Source organism: Rhinopithecus roxellana, chromosome 18 (assembly GCF_007565055.1).
Source record: "Rhinopithecus roxellana isolate Shanxi Qingling chromosome 18, ASM756505v1, whole genome shotgun sequence".
Lineage (NCBI taxonomy): Eukaryota > Metazoa > Chordata > Mammalia > Primates > Cercopithecidae > Rhinopithecus > Rhinopithecus roxellana.
In genome coordinates, this window is record NC_044566.1 from 74,687,377 (window position 1) to 74,705,863 (window position 18,487).

Sequence of the window (18,487 nt, forward strand, 5' to 3'; positions counted from 1 at the left end):
ATATAAGCAGAAATGTTTTTGTTGGGATGAAGCTGTGATGATTCCCTGAGAATATTTTTCTCATAACAAATTTACAGTACTATGATATATTTTAAGAAAATTATTCTACTTTCACTTTGCAGAAATCTGAGGCAGTATGAAACCTCATTGCTAATAATAATATGCTACTGGTAACAATAATGATGAGCCTTTTATATTTTAAGAAATAGATAATACAAAAAGTTGATTATGAAACATTTTTCTCCAACTGGACAATTTAAATATTTGTATATGATATATACTCAACAAATAATAACTAATGTTCTTTACAAAATGTATATCAACTATGCTTTCTGGAGGATAATTGTTTTAACTTTTACTACATATATATGTATACATATGGTAACTACTCAGCATATGGGAATATGCATTTTTCTTTAAAATTATCTTTGATGGTTGATAAACATTGTAGACATCAGTGTGACAGACTCAGTATGAGAAAATTCTTCTCTTAATCATGAAGACTAATCATTCCATATTTACTATTTGATTTCTTACTACAGATTAAAGAACAGCAACACTTTTAAAGCAGAATATTTAATCAAAATATAAAATAATAATGGTTCAAGTAAGTATTTTAGTTTTTGCTTCTAATTTCCACATAATCCTGTTTTTATTATTAGTAATATTTTTAAGATGGCAGCTCATTTACATGTCAGGTATATTGTTGCTGTACCATATATTTTTAAAAACCTGCTTTGTATCAAAATGTACACTGGCTATGGTGTTATACGAAAAGTAATTGAAACTGATTTTAAATAAATGTTAATTTCCCTTGTCTAATGGTGTGCAAATCATGTGCTTACCTTAACAAAATTACCTGCCTACTGTTTCCCTTTCCAAAGATGATTATTTATGAGTCTCCTTGAAAAGAAACAGTAATTTCTGAAATATTTATTTGTATTGCATGCTCTTGTGGCTCTAAAGTCTTAATACCCTGCACTTTTCCACTGACCGCTCACAGTTTCCTCCTACGTGATTGAACCCAATGGGATCGCCATGTTCTCTCTCTTCGGGGTAATACACTGCTACAATAGACACATTCATAATAGATAAGTATTGATAGTTATTGCCTTGAATTTACTGTTCATAATTAATTAAATGGGAACTTTACGGTATGATCTGCGAATGTTTTGCCCTCTAGTGGTTAATGAAAGAAAACAGAATGTAAATCCTCCCAAAAGGTTTGAACCAATAAAATTCTGAAGGTCTCTCCAGTAACCAAATGGTTACTTTAGGAATCCCTGGGCCTGCCTTTAAATTCTGTAAAAAAGGACTAAACAAAATTTAGTAAGAGCAAAATAAAAACATGGCTGCTTCACGGAAGATGGTTCCATAGATTGAGCTCTTTGACCCAACTTCCTTATTCACTTGGAATACAGCCATTATCAATGTTTACCTTGTTTTGATTATTTAAATACCTGAATCTATGTGAAGCCACATTATTTAGAACTGTGCTGCTGTTGCTTCATAATAGCTAATAAAACAACCTGGTAAATCCTGCTAGTTTAAAAGCAAAACAGAACGATTTTTAAACGACCATGTCAAACATATAAAAGAAAATAATGTGGAGCATTTATATTGGATATATATTAAATGAGTGAAAAGAAGCCCCCACTTCACTTCTAGAATACTTAAAAGAATCATAGTTGAAGCAAAGAGGCAGTTGATCATAGACGAAATAATCTTCAAATTCATACATAAAATAAACATGCAAATATAAATGGCCTTCAAAATTATCTATAGATGCACTGTACAGTGTGATAAAAGAAGCAATTCACAGATCAATAATAGCATTATTTTATCCAATAAGAATTTATATCAGTTTCTACTCTGTGTACTTGACCTTGTTGGATGAAAATGAGGCCTTCAGAAAGAAAATTATACAAACATTTAACTTTAGTCATTTGTTCAGATATTCATCCATTTTCAATTTCAGTTGATAAATATCTTAGTAAACCTGCTTTGCTTGAATAATCAGTATTTTCTATTTTAGATTTATGAGTTTAACTCAAGTTTTTCAAAGGGCAATTGTGAATTAACATAAAATTTTTCTTCATGGCTATCATTAGAGTTTATTCTTCTCTTAAAGAACATGAATTTTTAAACTCAACCATCAATAAAAGTTATATAATTAATGATGTAATGGACGTATTTCAATTTCCTGAGGTAGGAACAGAAGAGAAAACATGTACTTTGGAGATTAAGAAATACAATGAGTCTAGGATTCAAATTCTGCTCTGAATTTTAGCTACTCTTAAATTAAAAAAAAAAAAACTACAATTTCAAAATAAATCATCATCACAGTATTAATATGTTTAATATTTTCTGTAAATATAAAACTTATTTGGAAATTTGGAAATACCTCTATTCTTTTGTTCCATAGCCAACTGCTTTTCAAGTGTTTCCCTTAGTTCTCTTTCCCTTAAAAAATCCATCTTCAGCTCTGTTTTTTCCAGTTGGACCTGTTTCTCTTGAGCTCTGGCATTATCTATGGCAACTTTCAAGAGCCCCTGTACAAAAAAGATATTCTGAATGGTAATATTTTCATACAAAGCACATTTCATTCATTACTTAAAAGCACTTTAAGAGCGAAGAACTCAGTGATCAAATGATCTAATTCTTGTGCATTCACTTTGCACTCACTAGGACAAATATTATAACTAAAGCACAAAACTCCTAAGTCTAGTAAAACTATTTTTGGAAGACAAATATTTATGGCATGCAGATTTAGTTGCTTCTAATTAGAATATCTAGATCCAAAGCTAAATGAGGGCAGCACATAAGCGTGTCTAAAAAGTAAGAACTGAGAAGGAGATTCGGCTGAAACTCCTCCACAAATAATTATCTGACATGGTTTATGCAACCTTCCAGGATTCTGGCAGTGCTCACCTATCTCCTCAGAGCTCATTCTTCCACTCCCTACCATGAGTATATAGCCACAGTGGTCTCCTTTTGGTTCCTCAATGCAACAATTTGCTTCTGCCCCCACAGACTTTGTTCTTTCTGTTCCCTTCCTGAATGCTTTTCCTCCAGATCTCTGCGTGGCTCACACCCTCGTTTCATTTCATCTTTGCTCAAAGTCACCATTCAAGAGAGGCCTTCTCTTACTACTCTGTCTCCAAATGTATTTTATTACTCCCTCCCTAAAATTCTTCATAGAATGTATCATTATGTGGTATTGACATATATTTATTTGTTTACTGACTTATGTTATGTGTTCTCTATTAAAATGTAAGCTCTCTAGGGCAGGCGCATGTTCTCTCATTCGGAACTATGCCCCCAGGCCCAGAAAGTGCCACTATATACTAGATTTTAAAATTTCACAAATAGTAATTATAGTACTGCTACATTTTTCTTGAGATACATAATAGATTTAAGGGATCTAAAAATTGGTTTAGTAGTGTATTACTTTTTAAAAAGCCATTCAAGATGGTTGTAATAAACTCAGGATAACTTCTGGGAAATGATTAGGCAGTGTAATAATTTAAAAGAACATATGGAGAAAGAAAAGTTTATTCATACAGCTAATCGTGGATATATTTATATATTTTTTGACATACTGTATGCTTTTAAAAATTAGCAGTATTTTAAGGTTCTTAAAAATCAGATATGGAAATATGTTAAACATATAAAAAGCATTCTCTGTTTTCTCTCCTAAGATACTCTGAAACAGTTACTAGTGAAAATTAGAGCTAAAACTTCTCTTCAATTCAGCAATACAAAATGAATTTTTGAAGTAGAAGATATTTTGCCTCGGTCTGTGAATGTCAGACACTGAAATTTCAACTGAAGTTAAAATGAGATGAAAGTTGATGTCATTTGTAGATGTACTCTAGGATGTGACTCCTTTGCAAGATATTATGAGCAGTTTGAATCAGGAATTTCTATTCCAGCTTGACTTGTTAGCACAATAGAGAGATAGTCTTACTTCAGTTTACCAATATAGTTTATAGCATTGCTGTAAGCCAATTTTATTCTCTTTTGACCACATATAAATTATTCCATATTTGCCATACCCGACCCTGAATCTGCTGGTATAATTCTTGTGATATGAAACAAGCTGAAGAAAGATTTCTCTGTGGCAGTTTGCCCCTCCCCACTCTTTTTTGTTTAACAGTAAAACATAGCTGCTAAGGAAACTGCCATCTTAACTCAACTCAGCAACATTCCTGTGTAGGCTTCTTCTTCATCAGGAACAAACAATTAGTAACAAATGAAAGAGATCATTCCATCAAGTGCCCTTTTAGATCACCCCAATTAAAACTTTAGCTGTATTTTAATTCTAAGATACCAAATTCTAATTTTCTGCTCTGATTGCTCTTGTTGACTTATCTTTGAAAGATGTACTCTCTGTGCAATGTCTAGAGATTATTTAGCAAGATGCCAATGTTGGCACCACTTAATGTGTTGATTGGTTGTATTATCAGTAGCAGTTTAAAATAAATTACTATTAAACTATTATTGTCTTTGGCTGACAAAACACAATATTTTGGTGTTATTTAAATATGAAACAATCATTATGAATAAACATGTTGAATAATGTTAAATGGCAACTCTAATTTGTGTAATTTTATATTAATATTCGTTCTAAAGAATGAAGTTGCTGAGAGCATTTATGCTTACTGTTTCCTTTTGTTACAGTTCCTGCTAATGTGACTAATGCTAATACATTACCTATTCCTGCTGATTATGTCTGAAAAATATTAGCTTTTAGGATCCAACACTCTCTGGGACTACTTATAAGCTATATAAAATTAAATGTAATTTTTAGACTTTGAATCAGTGCATATCAGTAGGAGTCCAGTGTGAACAAAAATCTGTACTAGAGCCAAACTGATGCATATGCAAAAGTATGTTACTGCCAGTGACAGCTCTGCTTCAAAAAATACAGAAAACCGATTAAATTTCAATGCAGCAGGGGGCTGGGAAAAGCAATAGGAAGTAGTGTTCACAACATCTGCAAATCTTTAGGACACCATTGTAGTCATCAATGATAATAGTACTTTCAGATTTGTGTAACTTCTGTAAAATTTCCAGGTCGATCACATGCAAACGGTCACATTAAATGTGGCATCTCACTTGAACTTGCAATATCCACAAAACGCTGTGGCAAAAATGTGTATTACAGAAAACGATAGAAGGTTTAAAGCATGATTTTTTCTCCAAGGGGAGGACGGTTCTTAGCATATTGAAGTTGGTTAATGACAAGTCTAATGAAATACGTTTTAAGCTGATGTCACAGCAACGGTGAGAGACAATAGTTGATTGGTCCCAAATTTATTTTCTATGAGTGAAGCATAATGGTTGTTATAACACATAAATGTCATTGTTTTCTAAAATAATCTAATTTGTAAATTATTTTCATCTTTTTTAGAGATTGAGTAGTTTTTTTTTTAAAGGACACTGTATCTAGCAATGTTTCTACTGTTGATATGGCTTCGAAAGTACAATATCTGTCTATGTAAGAGGACTTCAAATAATACTGCTAAGAAACATTTCTTAGTAACCTAGCTAGATCCTGGAGGAAAAGCTTACTTGATGCATGTTTGTATTTAACACAAATTTATTTCAGAATCCGACAATAAGTAAGGTTTCTCGAGTGTCACTGAAACTCACGTGACAAAATTTGTTCTCAATAATGTGTTGCTTCTAATGAAATTAAAACACTTTAGTTGAAGAGGATTTTAGCAATCACCATCCTAACCAAATACTTTTAAAGATGAGAAAAGCAAGGTGCAGAAGACTCGAGAGACTGATTAAAAATCCCAAATACTGAGTAGAGTACGCCTAGATCAGAACTATCCAGCTACTTAGTCATCTTTATTATTATTTTAATGTTTCCCTGGTCTCTTTTCAGGGAGAAAAAGGATAATGTCCCTTGGAATCAGGAACTTTTGCAGACCAAAAAACAAACAAATAATCAATAACAAACACATAATCAATAGTACAGTATCAACTGACTTTTTTTTTTTTTTTAGAAGGAGTTTCGATCTTGTTGCCCAGTCTAGCGTGCAAATGGCGCGATCTCAGCTCACTGCAACCTCTGCCTCCCAGGTTCAAGCAATTCTCCTGCCTCAACCTCCCAAGTAACTGGGATTACAGGCATGTACCACCATGCCCGGCTTATTTTTTTTTTTATTTTTAGTAGAGTTTTCGTCCTGTTGGCCAGGATGATTTCAAACCCCTGACCTCAGGCAATCCACCCACCTCAGTCTCCCAAAGTGCTGGGATTACAAGCATGAGACACCGCGCCCGGCCCAACTGACACATTTTCAGAGAAGTTCTTGTAACAAAATATCCTACCATACTCAGTTTAATGCTATGATTATTGTCCTGCAACGCCGATGTATGACAGGTACAAGCAGAGAAGATTCATAATATATAATTACCATTGAAAATAAAAACATAATGTAGGGCCAATATATTTGATACAAGCTTCCCCATATTTTGAAGTCAATGTCTATTTTGTTGGGGTTTATGCAAAGTCTCCTGCTAATTAATTGTATTATATATAATTATGCATTATAATTAAATTATATATCAATAATTAAATTATGATTAAATTTAATATTTAAAATATTATATTTATATAATAAATTAATATAATACATAACAAATATATACTGTAATAAATAATATATTAATATAATAAATGAATATATAATAAAATTATTATAAATACAATAATTTTTATAATTATAAGTTTATTATAATTAAATTATAATTAAAATTTTGTATTAACAATGTAAATAAGGAAACTATTATTTTATTTTAAAATATATTAAAAAGTAAAGTAAAATTATTGGCCATGATATTGAAATGTAAAGAACTGAAGATGGATAATCAGAGTATAGTCATTTACCTCCATAACAATTTTCTGGTCCACAAGCATACATGATGGTGGTCCCATAAGATTATAATATCATATTTTTACTGTACCTTTTATATGTTTAGACACACAAATACTTGCTATTGTGCTACAGTTGTCTACAGTATTCAATACAGTAATCTTCTATATAGGTTCATAGCCTGGGAACAATAGGGTATGCCGTATAGCTAGGTATATACTAGGCTATATCCTCTAGGTTTGTATAACTGCAATCTATGATGTTTGCACAACTACAAGACTGTCCAGTGATTCATTTCTCAGAATGTATCCCCAGTGTTAAGCGATGCATGACTATAGTTCAGTCTTATACTTAATTATTTTTCATTTTCTTTCCACAAACACGGAAGTAGAGAATAATTCCTCCTAGATACCATGGCTGGATTATGTCCATTTATTAGGCTATAGTGAATCAATCTGGAGCTGCCATTTCTTGTGTGTGTATGTGTTTTTAAGATAGGGTCTCACTCAGTCACCCAGGTTGGAGTGCAATGGCGCCATCATGGCTTACTGTAGTCTCGAACTCCCAGGATCAAACCATCCTCCTGCCTCATCCTCACAAGTGTTAATAGCCAGGACTATGGGCATTCCCCACCATGCCCAGCTAATTTTTGTATTTTTATAGAGGCAGGGTCTCCCTATGTTTCTCAGGCTGGTCTCAAACTTCTGGCCTCAAGTGGTCTCATCGCCTCGGTCTCTGCTGGAATTACAAGTGTGAGTCACAGCACCCAGTGAAGCTGACGCTATTGCACTTTTTTTTTTTTTTTTTTTTTTTTTTTTTTTTTTTTTTTTTTGAGACGGAGTCTCGCTCTGTCGCCCAGGCTGGAGTGCAGTGTCCGGATCTCAGCTCACTGCAAGCTCCGCCTCCCGGGTTTATGCCATTCTCCTGCCTCAGCCTCCCGAGTAGCTGGGACTACAGGCGCCCGCCACCTCGCCCGGCTAGTTTTTTGTATCTTTTAGTAGAGACGGGGTTTCACTTTTAACATATGTTTTAGGTCTTTCTTGTTTGCTTAATTCTTCCATGTAGATAGACTATAGTGAACCAAACTCCAATCATACATCCCCTCACGGCAAATAAATCTTCAATGCTAACCTCACTCCCAAATCTTATATTCTCTACTCAAACTTTACATTTTCACTTTTTAGCTATTTACTTACTCTTATTTTAATATTTGTAAGCCACTTTTTAAATCCTTTTTGTAACAAGATAGATAAAGTAAATAATTTGCTCACAACCCTATGTGCTAAAGGGTTCTAGATTAAAAAGAGTGAGTAGGGCCGGGCATGGTGGCTCACACCTGTAACTCCAGCACTTTGGGAGTGGGGTGTATTACTTAAGGTCAGGAGTTTGAGAGAAGCCTGGCCAACACGTTGAAACTAACATTTTTTAAAAAAATAGCCAGGTGTGGTGGTGGGAGGCTACTCCCAGCTACTCGGGAGGCTGAGACAGGAGAATCACTTGAGAGGCAGAGGTTGTAGTAAGCCCAGATGTTATTATTGCACTGCAGCCTGGGTGACAGAGGGAGACTCTGTCTAAAAAAAAAAAAAAAAAAAAAAAAGAAAAGAAAAGAAAAGAAAAGGAAAAAGAAAAAAAAAAAGGGTAAGCAGAATTATCCTTTGATCATGTTCAAATGGTAGCTCATGTTCGAAGGTGTCATATCCAGTTAATTGACGCTTAAATTTTAGTCTCCTTGCATAAAATCTCACAGGTTGTTCTCCATGGACATGTTTGAAAGAGGAAGCCATGGTGAAAGATTGCCCACAACGAAAAAAAAAAAAATGCCATATAGAAAAAGTAAAAGCGGAGGGGGCGGAGCAAGATGGCCGAATAGGAACAGCTCCAGTCTCCAACTCCCAGCGCGAGCGACACAGAAGACCGGTGATTTCTGCATTTACAACTGAGGTACTGGGGTCATCTCACTAGGGAGTGCCGGACAATCGGTGCTGGTCAGCTGCTGCAGCCTGACCAGCGAGAGCTGAAGCAGGGCGAGGCATCGTCTCACCTGGGAAGCGCAAGGGGGAAGGGAATCCCTTTTCCTAGGCAGGGGAACTGAGACACACAACACCTGGAAAATCGGGTAACTCCCACCCCAATACTGCAATTTAAGCAAACGGGCACACTAGGAGAATATATCCCACACCTGGCTGGGAGGGTCCCACGCCCACGGATCCTCCCTCATTGCTAACACAGCAGTCTGTGGCGATCTAACCGCAAGGCAGCAGCGAGGCTGGGGGAGGGGTGCCCGCCATTGCTGAGGCTTAAGTAGGTAAACAAAGCCGCTGGGAAGCTCGAACTGGGTGGAGCTCACAGCAGCTCAAGGAAACCTGCCTGTCTCTGTAGACTCCACCTCTGGGGACAGGGCACAGCTAAAAAACAACAGGGGAAGCAGCAGAAGCCTGTGCAGATGCGAACGACTCTGTCTGACAGCTTTGAAGAGAGCAGTGGATCTCCCAACACAGAGGTTGAGATCTGAGAATGGACAGACTGCCTGCTCAAGGGGGTCCCTGACCCCTGAGTAGCCTAACTGGGAGACATCCCCCACTAGGGGCAGTCTGACACCCCACACCTCACAGGGTGGAGTACACCCCTGAGAGGAAGCTTCCAAAGTAAGAATCAGACAGGTACACTCGTTGTTCAGCAATATTCTATATTCTGCAACCTCTGCTGCTGATACCCAGGCAAACAGGGTCTGGAGTGGACCTCAAGCAATCTCCAACAGACCTATAGCTGAGGGTCCTGACTGTCAAAAGGAAAACTATCAAACAGGAAGGACACCTATACCAAAACCCCATCAGTACATCACCATCATCAAAGACCAGAGGCAGATAAAACCACAAAGATGGGGAAGAAGCAGGGCAGAAAAGCTGGAAATTCAAAAAATAAGAGCGCACCTCCCCCTGCAAAGGAGCGTAGCCCATCGCCAGCAACGGATCAAAACTGGTCAGAGAATGACTTAGACGAGATGAGAGAAGAAGGCTTCAGTCCATCAAACTTCTCAGAGCTAAAGGAGGAATTACATACCCAGCGCAAAGAAACTAAAAATCTTGAAAAAAGAGTGGAAGAATTGATAGCTAGAATAATTAATGCAGAGAAGGTCATAAACGAAATGACAGAGATGAAAACCATGACACGAGAAATACGTGACAAATGCACAAGCTTCAGTAACCGACTTGATCAACTGGAAGAAAGAGTATCAGCGATTGAGGATCAAATGAATGAAATGAATCGAGAAGAGAAACCAAAAGAAAAAAGAAGAAAAAGAACTGAACAAAGCCTGCAAGAAGTATGGGATTATGTAAAAAGACCAAATCTACGTCTGATTGGGGTACCTAAAAGTGAGGGGGAAAATGGAACCAAGTTGGAAAACACTCTTCAGGATATCATCCAGGAGAACTTCCCCAACCTAGTAGGGCAGGCCAACATTCAAATTCAGGAAATACAGAGAACGCCACAAAGATACTCCTCGAGAAGAGCAACTCCAAGACACATAATTGCCAGATTCACCAAAGTTGAAATGAAGGAAAAAATCTTAAGGGCAGCCAGAGAGAAAGGTCGGGTTACCCACAAAGGGAAGCCCATCAGACTAACAGCAGACCTCTCGGCAGAAGCTCTACAAGCCAGGAGAGACTGGGGGCCAATATTCAACATTCTTAAAGAAAAGAATTTTAAACCCAGAATTTCATATCCAGCCAAGCTAAGTTTCATAAGTGAAGGAGAAATAAAATCCTTTACAGATAAGCAAATGCTTAGAGATTTTGTCACCACCAGGCCTGCCTTACAAGAGACCCTGAAGGAAGCACTAAACATGGAAAAGAACAACCGGTACCAGCCATTGCAAAAACATGCCAAAATGTAAAGACCATCGAGGCTAGGAAGAAACTGCATCAACTAACGAGCAAAATAACCAGTTAATATCATAATGGCAGGATCAAGTTCACACATAACAATATTAACCTTAAATGTTAATGGACTAAATGCTCCAATTAAAAGACACAGACTGGCAAACTGGATAAAGAGTCAAGACCCATCAGTCTGCTGTATTCAGGAGACCCATCTCACATGCAGAGACATACATAGGCTCAAAATAAAGGGATGGAGGAAGATCTACCAAGCAAATGGAGAACAAAAAAAAGCAGGGGTTGCAATCCTAGTCTCTGATAAAACAGACTTTAAACCATCAAAGATCAAAAGAGACAAAGAAGGCCATTACATAATGGTAAAGGGATCAATTCAACAGGAAGAGCTAACTCTCCTAAATATATATGCACCCAATACAGGAGCACCCAGATTCATAAAGCAAGTCCTTAGAGACTTACAAAGAGACTTAGACTCCCACACAATAATAATGGGAGACTTCAACACTCCACTGTCAACATTAGACAGATCAACGAGACAGAAAGTTAACAAGGATATCCAGGAATTGAACTCATCTCTGCACCAAGCGGACCTAATAGACATCTATAGAACTCTCCACCCCAAATCAACAGAATATACATTCTTCTCAGCACCACATCGCACTTATTCCAAAATTGACCACATAATTGGAAGTAAAGCACTCCTCAGCAAATGTACAAGAACAGAAATTATAACAAACTGTCTCTCAGACCACAGTGCAATCAAACTACAACTCAGGACTAAGAAACTCAATCAAAACCGCTCAACTACATGGAAACTGAACAACCTGCTCCTGAATGACTACTGGGTACATAACGAAATGAAAGCAGAAATAAAGATGTTCTTTGAAACCAACGAGAACAAAGATACAACATACCAGAATCTCTGGGACACATTTAAAGCAGTGTGTAGAGGGAAATTTATAGCACTAAATGCCCACAAGAGAAAGCAGGAAAGATCTAAAATTGACACTCTAACATCACAATTAAAAGAACTAGAGAGGCAAGAGCAAACACATTCAAAAGCTAGCAGAAGGCAAGAAATAACTAAGATCAGAGCAGAACTGAAGGAGATAGAGACACAAAAAACCCTCCAAAAAAATCAATGAATCCAGGAGTTGGTTTTTTGAAAAGATCAACAAAATTGACAGACCGCTAGCAAGAATAATAAAGAAGAAAAGAGAGAGGAATCAAATAGACACAATAAAAAATGATAAAGGGATTATCACCACCAACCCCACAGAAATACAAACTACCATCAGAGCATACTATAAACACCTCTATGCAAATCAACTAGAAAATCTAGAAGAAATGGATAATTTCCTGGACACTTACACTCTCCCAAGACTAAACCAGGAAGAAGTTGAATCCCTGAATAGACCAATAGCAGGCTCTGAAATTGAGGCAACAATTAATAGCCTACCCACCATAAAAAGTCCAGGACCAGATGGATTCACAGCTGAATTCTACTAGAGGTACAAGGAAGAGCTGGTACCATTCCTTCTGAAACTATTCCAATCAATAGAAAAAGAGAGAATCCTCCCGAACTCATTTTATGAGGCCAACATCATCCTGATACCAAAGCCTGGCAGAGACACAACAAAAAAAGAAAATTTTAGACCAATATCCCTGATGAACATCGATGCAAAAATCCTCAATAAAATACTGGCAAACCGGATTCAGCAGCACATCAAAAAGCTTATCCACCATGATCAAGTGGGCTTCATCCCTGGGATGCAAGGCTGGTTCAACATTCGCAAATCAATAAACGTCATCCAGCATATAAACAGAACCAAAGACAAGAACCACATGATTATCTCAATAGATGCAGAAAAGGCTTTTGACAAAATTCAACAGCCCTTCATGCTAAAAACGCTCAATAAATTCGGTATTGATGGAACGTACCTCAAAAGAATAAGAGCTATTTATGACAAACCCACAGCTAATATCATACTGAATGGGCAAAAACTGGAAAAATTCCCTTTGAAAACTGGCACAAGACAGGGATACCCTCTCTCACCACTCCTATTCAACATAGTGTTTGAAGTTCTAGCTAGGGCAATCAGGCAAGAGAAAGAAATACAGGGGATTCAGTTAGGAAAAGAAGAAGTCAAATTATCCCTGTTTGCAGATGACATGATTGTATATTTAGAAAAACCCATTGTCTCAGCCCAAAATCTCCTTAAGCTGATAAGCAACTTCAGCAAAGTCTCAGGATACAAAATTAATGTGCAAAAATCACAAGCATTCTTATACACCAGTAACAGACAAGCAGAGAGCCAAATCAGGAATGAACTTCCATTCACAATTGCTTCAAAGAGAATAAAATACCTAGGAATCCAACTTACAAGGGATGTCAAGGACCTCTTCAAGGAGAACTACAAACCACTGCTCAGTGAAATCAAGGAGGACACAAACAAATGGAAGAACATACCATGCTCCTGGATAGGAAGAATCAATATCGTGAAAATGGCCATACTGCCCAAGGTTATTTATAGATTCAATGCCATCCCCATCAAGCTACCAATGACTTTCTTCACAGAATTGGAAAAAACTGCTTTAAAGTTCATATGGAACCATAAAAGAGCCCTCATTGCCAAGACAATCCTAAGTCAAAAGGACAAAGCTGGAGGCGTCATGCTACCTGACTTCAAACTATACTGAAAGGCTGCAGTAACCAAAACAGCATGGTACTGGTACCAAAACAGAGATATCGACCAATGGAACAGAACAGAGTCCTCAGAAATAATACCACACATCTACAGCCATCTGATCTTTGACAAACCTGAGAGAAACAAGAAATGGGGAAAGGATTCCCTATTTAATAAATGGTGCTGGGAAAATTGGCTAGCCATAAGTAGAAAGCTGAAACTGGATCCTTTCCTTACTCCCTATACGAAGATTAATTCCAGATGGATTAGAGACTTAAATGTTAGACCTAATACCATAAAAACCCTAGAAGAAAATCTAGGTAGTACCATTCAGGACATAGGCATGGGCAAGGACTTCATGTCTAAAACACCAAAAGCAATGGCAGCAAAAGCCAAAATTGAAACATGGGATCTCATTAAACTAAAGAGCTTTTGCACAGCAAAAGAAACTACCATCAGAGTGAACAGGCAACCTACAGAATGGGAGAAAATTTTTGCAATCTACTCATCCGACAATGGGCTAATATCCAGAATCTACAAAGAACTCAAACAAATATACAAGAAAAAAACAAACAACCCCATCAAAAAGTGGGGAAAGGATATGAACAGACATTTCTCAAAAGAAGACATTCATACAGCCAACAGACACATGAAAAAATGCTCATCATCACTCGCCATCAGAGAAATGCAAATCAAAACCACAATGAGATACCATCTCACACCAGTTAGAATGGCAATCATTAAAAAGTCAGGAAACAACAGTTGTTGGAGATGATGTGGAGAAATAGGAACACTTTTACACTGTTGGTGGGATTGTAAACTAGTTCAACCATTATGGAAAACAGTATGGCAGTTCCTCAAGGATCTAGAACTAGATGTACCATATGACCCAGCCATCCCACTACTGGGTATATACCCAAAGGATTATAAATCATTCTACTACAAAGACACATGCACACGTATGTTTATTGCAGCACTATTCACAATAACAAAGACTTGGAATCAACCCAAATATCCATCAGTGACAGACTGGATTAAGAAAATGTGGCACATATACACCATGGAATACTATGCAGCCATAAAAAAAGGATGAGTTTGCATCCTTTGTAGGGACATGGATGCAGCTGGAAACCATCATTCTTAGCAAACTATCACAAGAACAGAAAACCAAACACGGCATGTTCTCACTCGTAGGTGGGAACTGAACAATGAGATCACTTGGACTCGGGAAGGGGAACATCACACACTGGGGCCTATCATGGGGAGGGGGGAGGGGGGAGGGATTGCATTCGGGAGTTAAGTTATACATGATATAAATGATGAATTGATGGTTGCTGACGAGTTGATGTTTGCAGCACACCAACATGGCACAAGTATACATATGTAACAAACCTGCACGTTATGCGCATGTACCCTAGAACTTAAAGTATAATAAAAATAAATTAAAAAAATAAAAAAAAGAAAAAAAGAAAAAGTAAAAGCAATTTTAAAAATCAAAAACTGAACTGTATCCATATTCCTTACTACACTAAATTACTGTTGTTTACTCTAGATATCTGTATCCATTATCACTTTTAATTTTTAAAACACTCAAATGTCAGAAAGTAGTATAGCTCAAGCACTAACAAAATTCTTGTCCCAATTATTTACATATATACCTTTAATAAATTTCTAAATATAAAATTTAAATATAAAATGTTTATATATCAACATAGGATTTGCATAGGTCTTTTTTTTTCTTTTTACTTTAGATTTCTTTATTCATTATGACTTTTCTTTTCTATGGTTTTTTTTTTTTTTTTTTGCGATGGATTTTCATTCTATCACCAGGCTGGAGTGCAGTTGTGCAATCTTGGCTTTGCAACCTCCGCATCCCGGATTCAAGCCATTCTCCAGCCTGAGCCTCCCAAATACCTGGGACTACAGGCACGTGCCACTACACCCAGCTAATTTTTGTACTTTTAGTAGAGACATGTTTTCACCATGTCAACCAGGATGATCTCTATCTCTAGACCTCGAGATCTGCCCACCTAGGCGTCCCAAAGTACTGGAATTACAAGCATGAGCCACTGTGCCCAGCTAACTTTTAATTTCTAAAACGCTTAAATGCAGGAATGCAGTATAGCTCAAATAGTTAACAAAAGTCTGGTGCCCAATTAATATATATATATATGTACATTTTATAAATTTAAATTTTAAAATAAAAATTAAATAAAAAATCTTCACATATAATTTCTATATATGTATATAATATATACAATCTATATAATCTATATATAATCTATATAATAATCTATAGTATTTTTCTATAGATCTTCTTTTAAAACACAAAGAAATAACTGACAAAAATTTAATTTTGATGACGACGTCATGGAAAGGACATCTGTAGTAATCATTACAAATTTTAAATTCCAGGCTTTTAAAATTATAGTATATCATATAAATTATTGACTATTAGAACAATAACACTTTATGGAAACACATTATTTTACAGGGTTTTTTGGTCATAAATTTAATAAAAAGTAACATCTTAAAAAAATGGAGCTTTAAACTTACTACACAAACAGTATGTTACCATTTTGACACAGAAAGCACAGAACCCTATTATATATAATTGAAACTGCAGAGGAAATTGAGGTAGACAGAATGTAATTACCCATATTAGAATTTGGACAGCAATCACATTTATACTGTATACCTATTAATCCGGGGTCATGACTGTTTAAACATTCCATACCATTCCTACGATAATACCGTAACTCAGTAAATGTGACAATAGTAAAAGGGTTAGCATCTGCAAGCTTTTGTAAAATGATATGAAATCATTACTGACAATAAATATGTGTATGTGTGTGTTTGTATATGTATGTGTGTGTATATATATATTTATAATATATGTGTATGAAATTCAGTAAGATTTTAAATTTTTATTTTACCTGTGGGCACATATGTACATGCATGTATAAATATAGGCATATGCATATTAGACATATATATAAATATATAACTGCATCTATATATACACATACATATAAGTAAGATTGAAATGGACAAGCCTAATTTATCTATCTATCTATCTATCTATCTATCTATCTATCTATATCTATCTATCTATCTTTCTATCTAAGATGGAGTTTCACTCTTGACGCCCAGGCTGGAGTGTGATGGCACAATCTCAGCTCACTGCAACCTCTGCCTCCCAGGTTCCAGCAATTCTCCTGCCTCAGCCTCCCAAGTAACTGGGATTACAGGTGCCCGCCACCACACCTAGCTAATTTTTTCTTTTTCTTTTTTTTTTTTTTAGTAGAGACTGGGTTTCATCATGTTGGCCAGGCTGGTCTCAAACTCCTAATCTCACGTGATCCACCTGCCTTGGTTTCCCAAAGTGCTGGGATTACAGGCATGAGCCACTGCACTCGGCCCTTAATTTATTTTTAATAAAACATTCTTATTGTGGGTGTTCTAACTTTATCAGTCCCAGATCCCTATAATTTGGGAACAGAAATAATTTAGTTTGTCTTGATCATTGTCCTTTTATCTACTCTTATGAAAATGTATCTTCAAAGCATATGGTAGGAAAAGGAGAGTATATTAAATCTAGAGCCACCTACAATGAATAATTTTTCTAAAATTTGTACATTTTAAAACCGGAGTTTTCTTTTCCTTCTTTTCTTTCTTTCTTTTGTTCTTTCTTTCCTTCCTTCTGAAATAATTATAGTTTGAGGTGATGTGGATGACATTCCTAATCTGAGTATTTCTGGTCCGTAGAGTGTCGATGAACACTCCAAACTGATAGGATTTGACTTTGAAATGTAGTGGTCATATACAATGCAACAGTACATGTGTCAAACCTGCTCTCCAGATGAGCATGCTGTTTTACACTGATGAAACCCAGAAACGTTTTCTCTGATGAAATTGAAATTAAATCCTCACTGACCTGGTTAAAGAGCTTTCAGTTAATGACAATACATGCAAATAGCTTTTCCTTCGCTTCATATTGAGTTTTATACATAAGAAAATGAATTATTCCTTTACTTTTCAGAACTTAAATTCAGAAATGTTAAGGGATATTTTCTGAAAACATTTGCCTTAACATAGGAGAAATTCATTAAAAGCACTATCTTATAGAAAACAATAATATGGGTGAAATTTAGAAAAAAAAAAGTCTTTTGTTTTATATGATCAACTATTTCGCCATGATTTAGTATAGGCTGGATTGATGATTTTCATTTACTGCTTTATAAAACCTTAAAGTGGAATACAGTTCTGGAGACTCTAATTACATTAGTATTAAAAAATGCCATATTAATAGATGAGAAGATATGTTACATTAAAGGCCTTCTGTTATGTCCTTGGAGAGGTAAATAAAATTAATTACATTTCCACTGGGGGAAACTTTAATATGATAGGATATGTGTACAGAAAAATATTACTGAGGATGGAACGTTAGAGTAAAAAGTTTTCTTTAAAAAGGAGCTTACCAGCACACTATCAGCAACTTGTGCCTACTACTCACTAGCTACCCAAATATGAAGAAGTAGAAGACAAATATATCCATCTGGGGTCCACATGATCACTTCATGTGTGGGCAAGAAAATTATGCTTTCTTCTATCCCAAACACTCTTATTATCTTGGCTCCACACTCTATGTTATTGTTAACTGTAAGTATTTTTGATTCATAATGTACTGTACATAAAATATACATCCTGAGGACCACATAGGAAATCCGTGGAAAGTTTGGTAAGGCTTTTTGAAGTCTAGTCTTTGAAGAAATTCTATTAACTGAAACAAACTTATTCATGAAAGGAGGCATTTTTTTGTATTCTTCTAAATTAGACGTATCTTAAATGACTAAACATATCATTTCCTCACTAGAAGGCCAGAAGTTTAAAAATAACTAAATATTTATTAGAACTAGTGTGCTGTTGTTTAGTAAAATCAGACAAACTTAAACAGTTAAATTCCTCCCATTAGTTGGTAATAAAGAGAGCATTTTAGACGGAATGAATTTTA

At 36.0% G+C, this 18,487-nt stretch overlaps 1 protein-coding gene across 2 annotated transcripts in view; it reads right to left on the minus strand.

The window, feature by feature from the left end:
- The window catches only part of DACH1 (dachshund family transcription factor 1), a 445,951-nt gene that overhangs the window by 41,896 nt on the left and 385,568 nt on the right, over positions 1-18,487 (minus strand). For both annotated transcript variants that reach the window (XM_030922383.1, XM_030922382.1), the window contains one exon: positions 2,405-2,552. In XM_030922383.1, the coding sequence (XP_030778243.1) occupies positions 2,405-2,552 (148 nt within the window). The remainder of the gene's footprint in view (positions 1-2,404; positions 2,553-18,487) is intronic.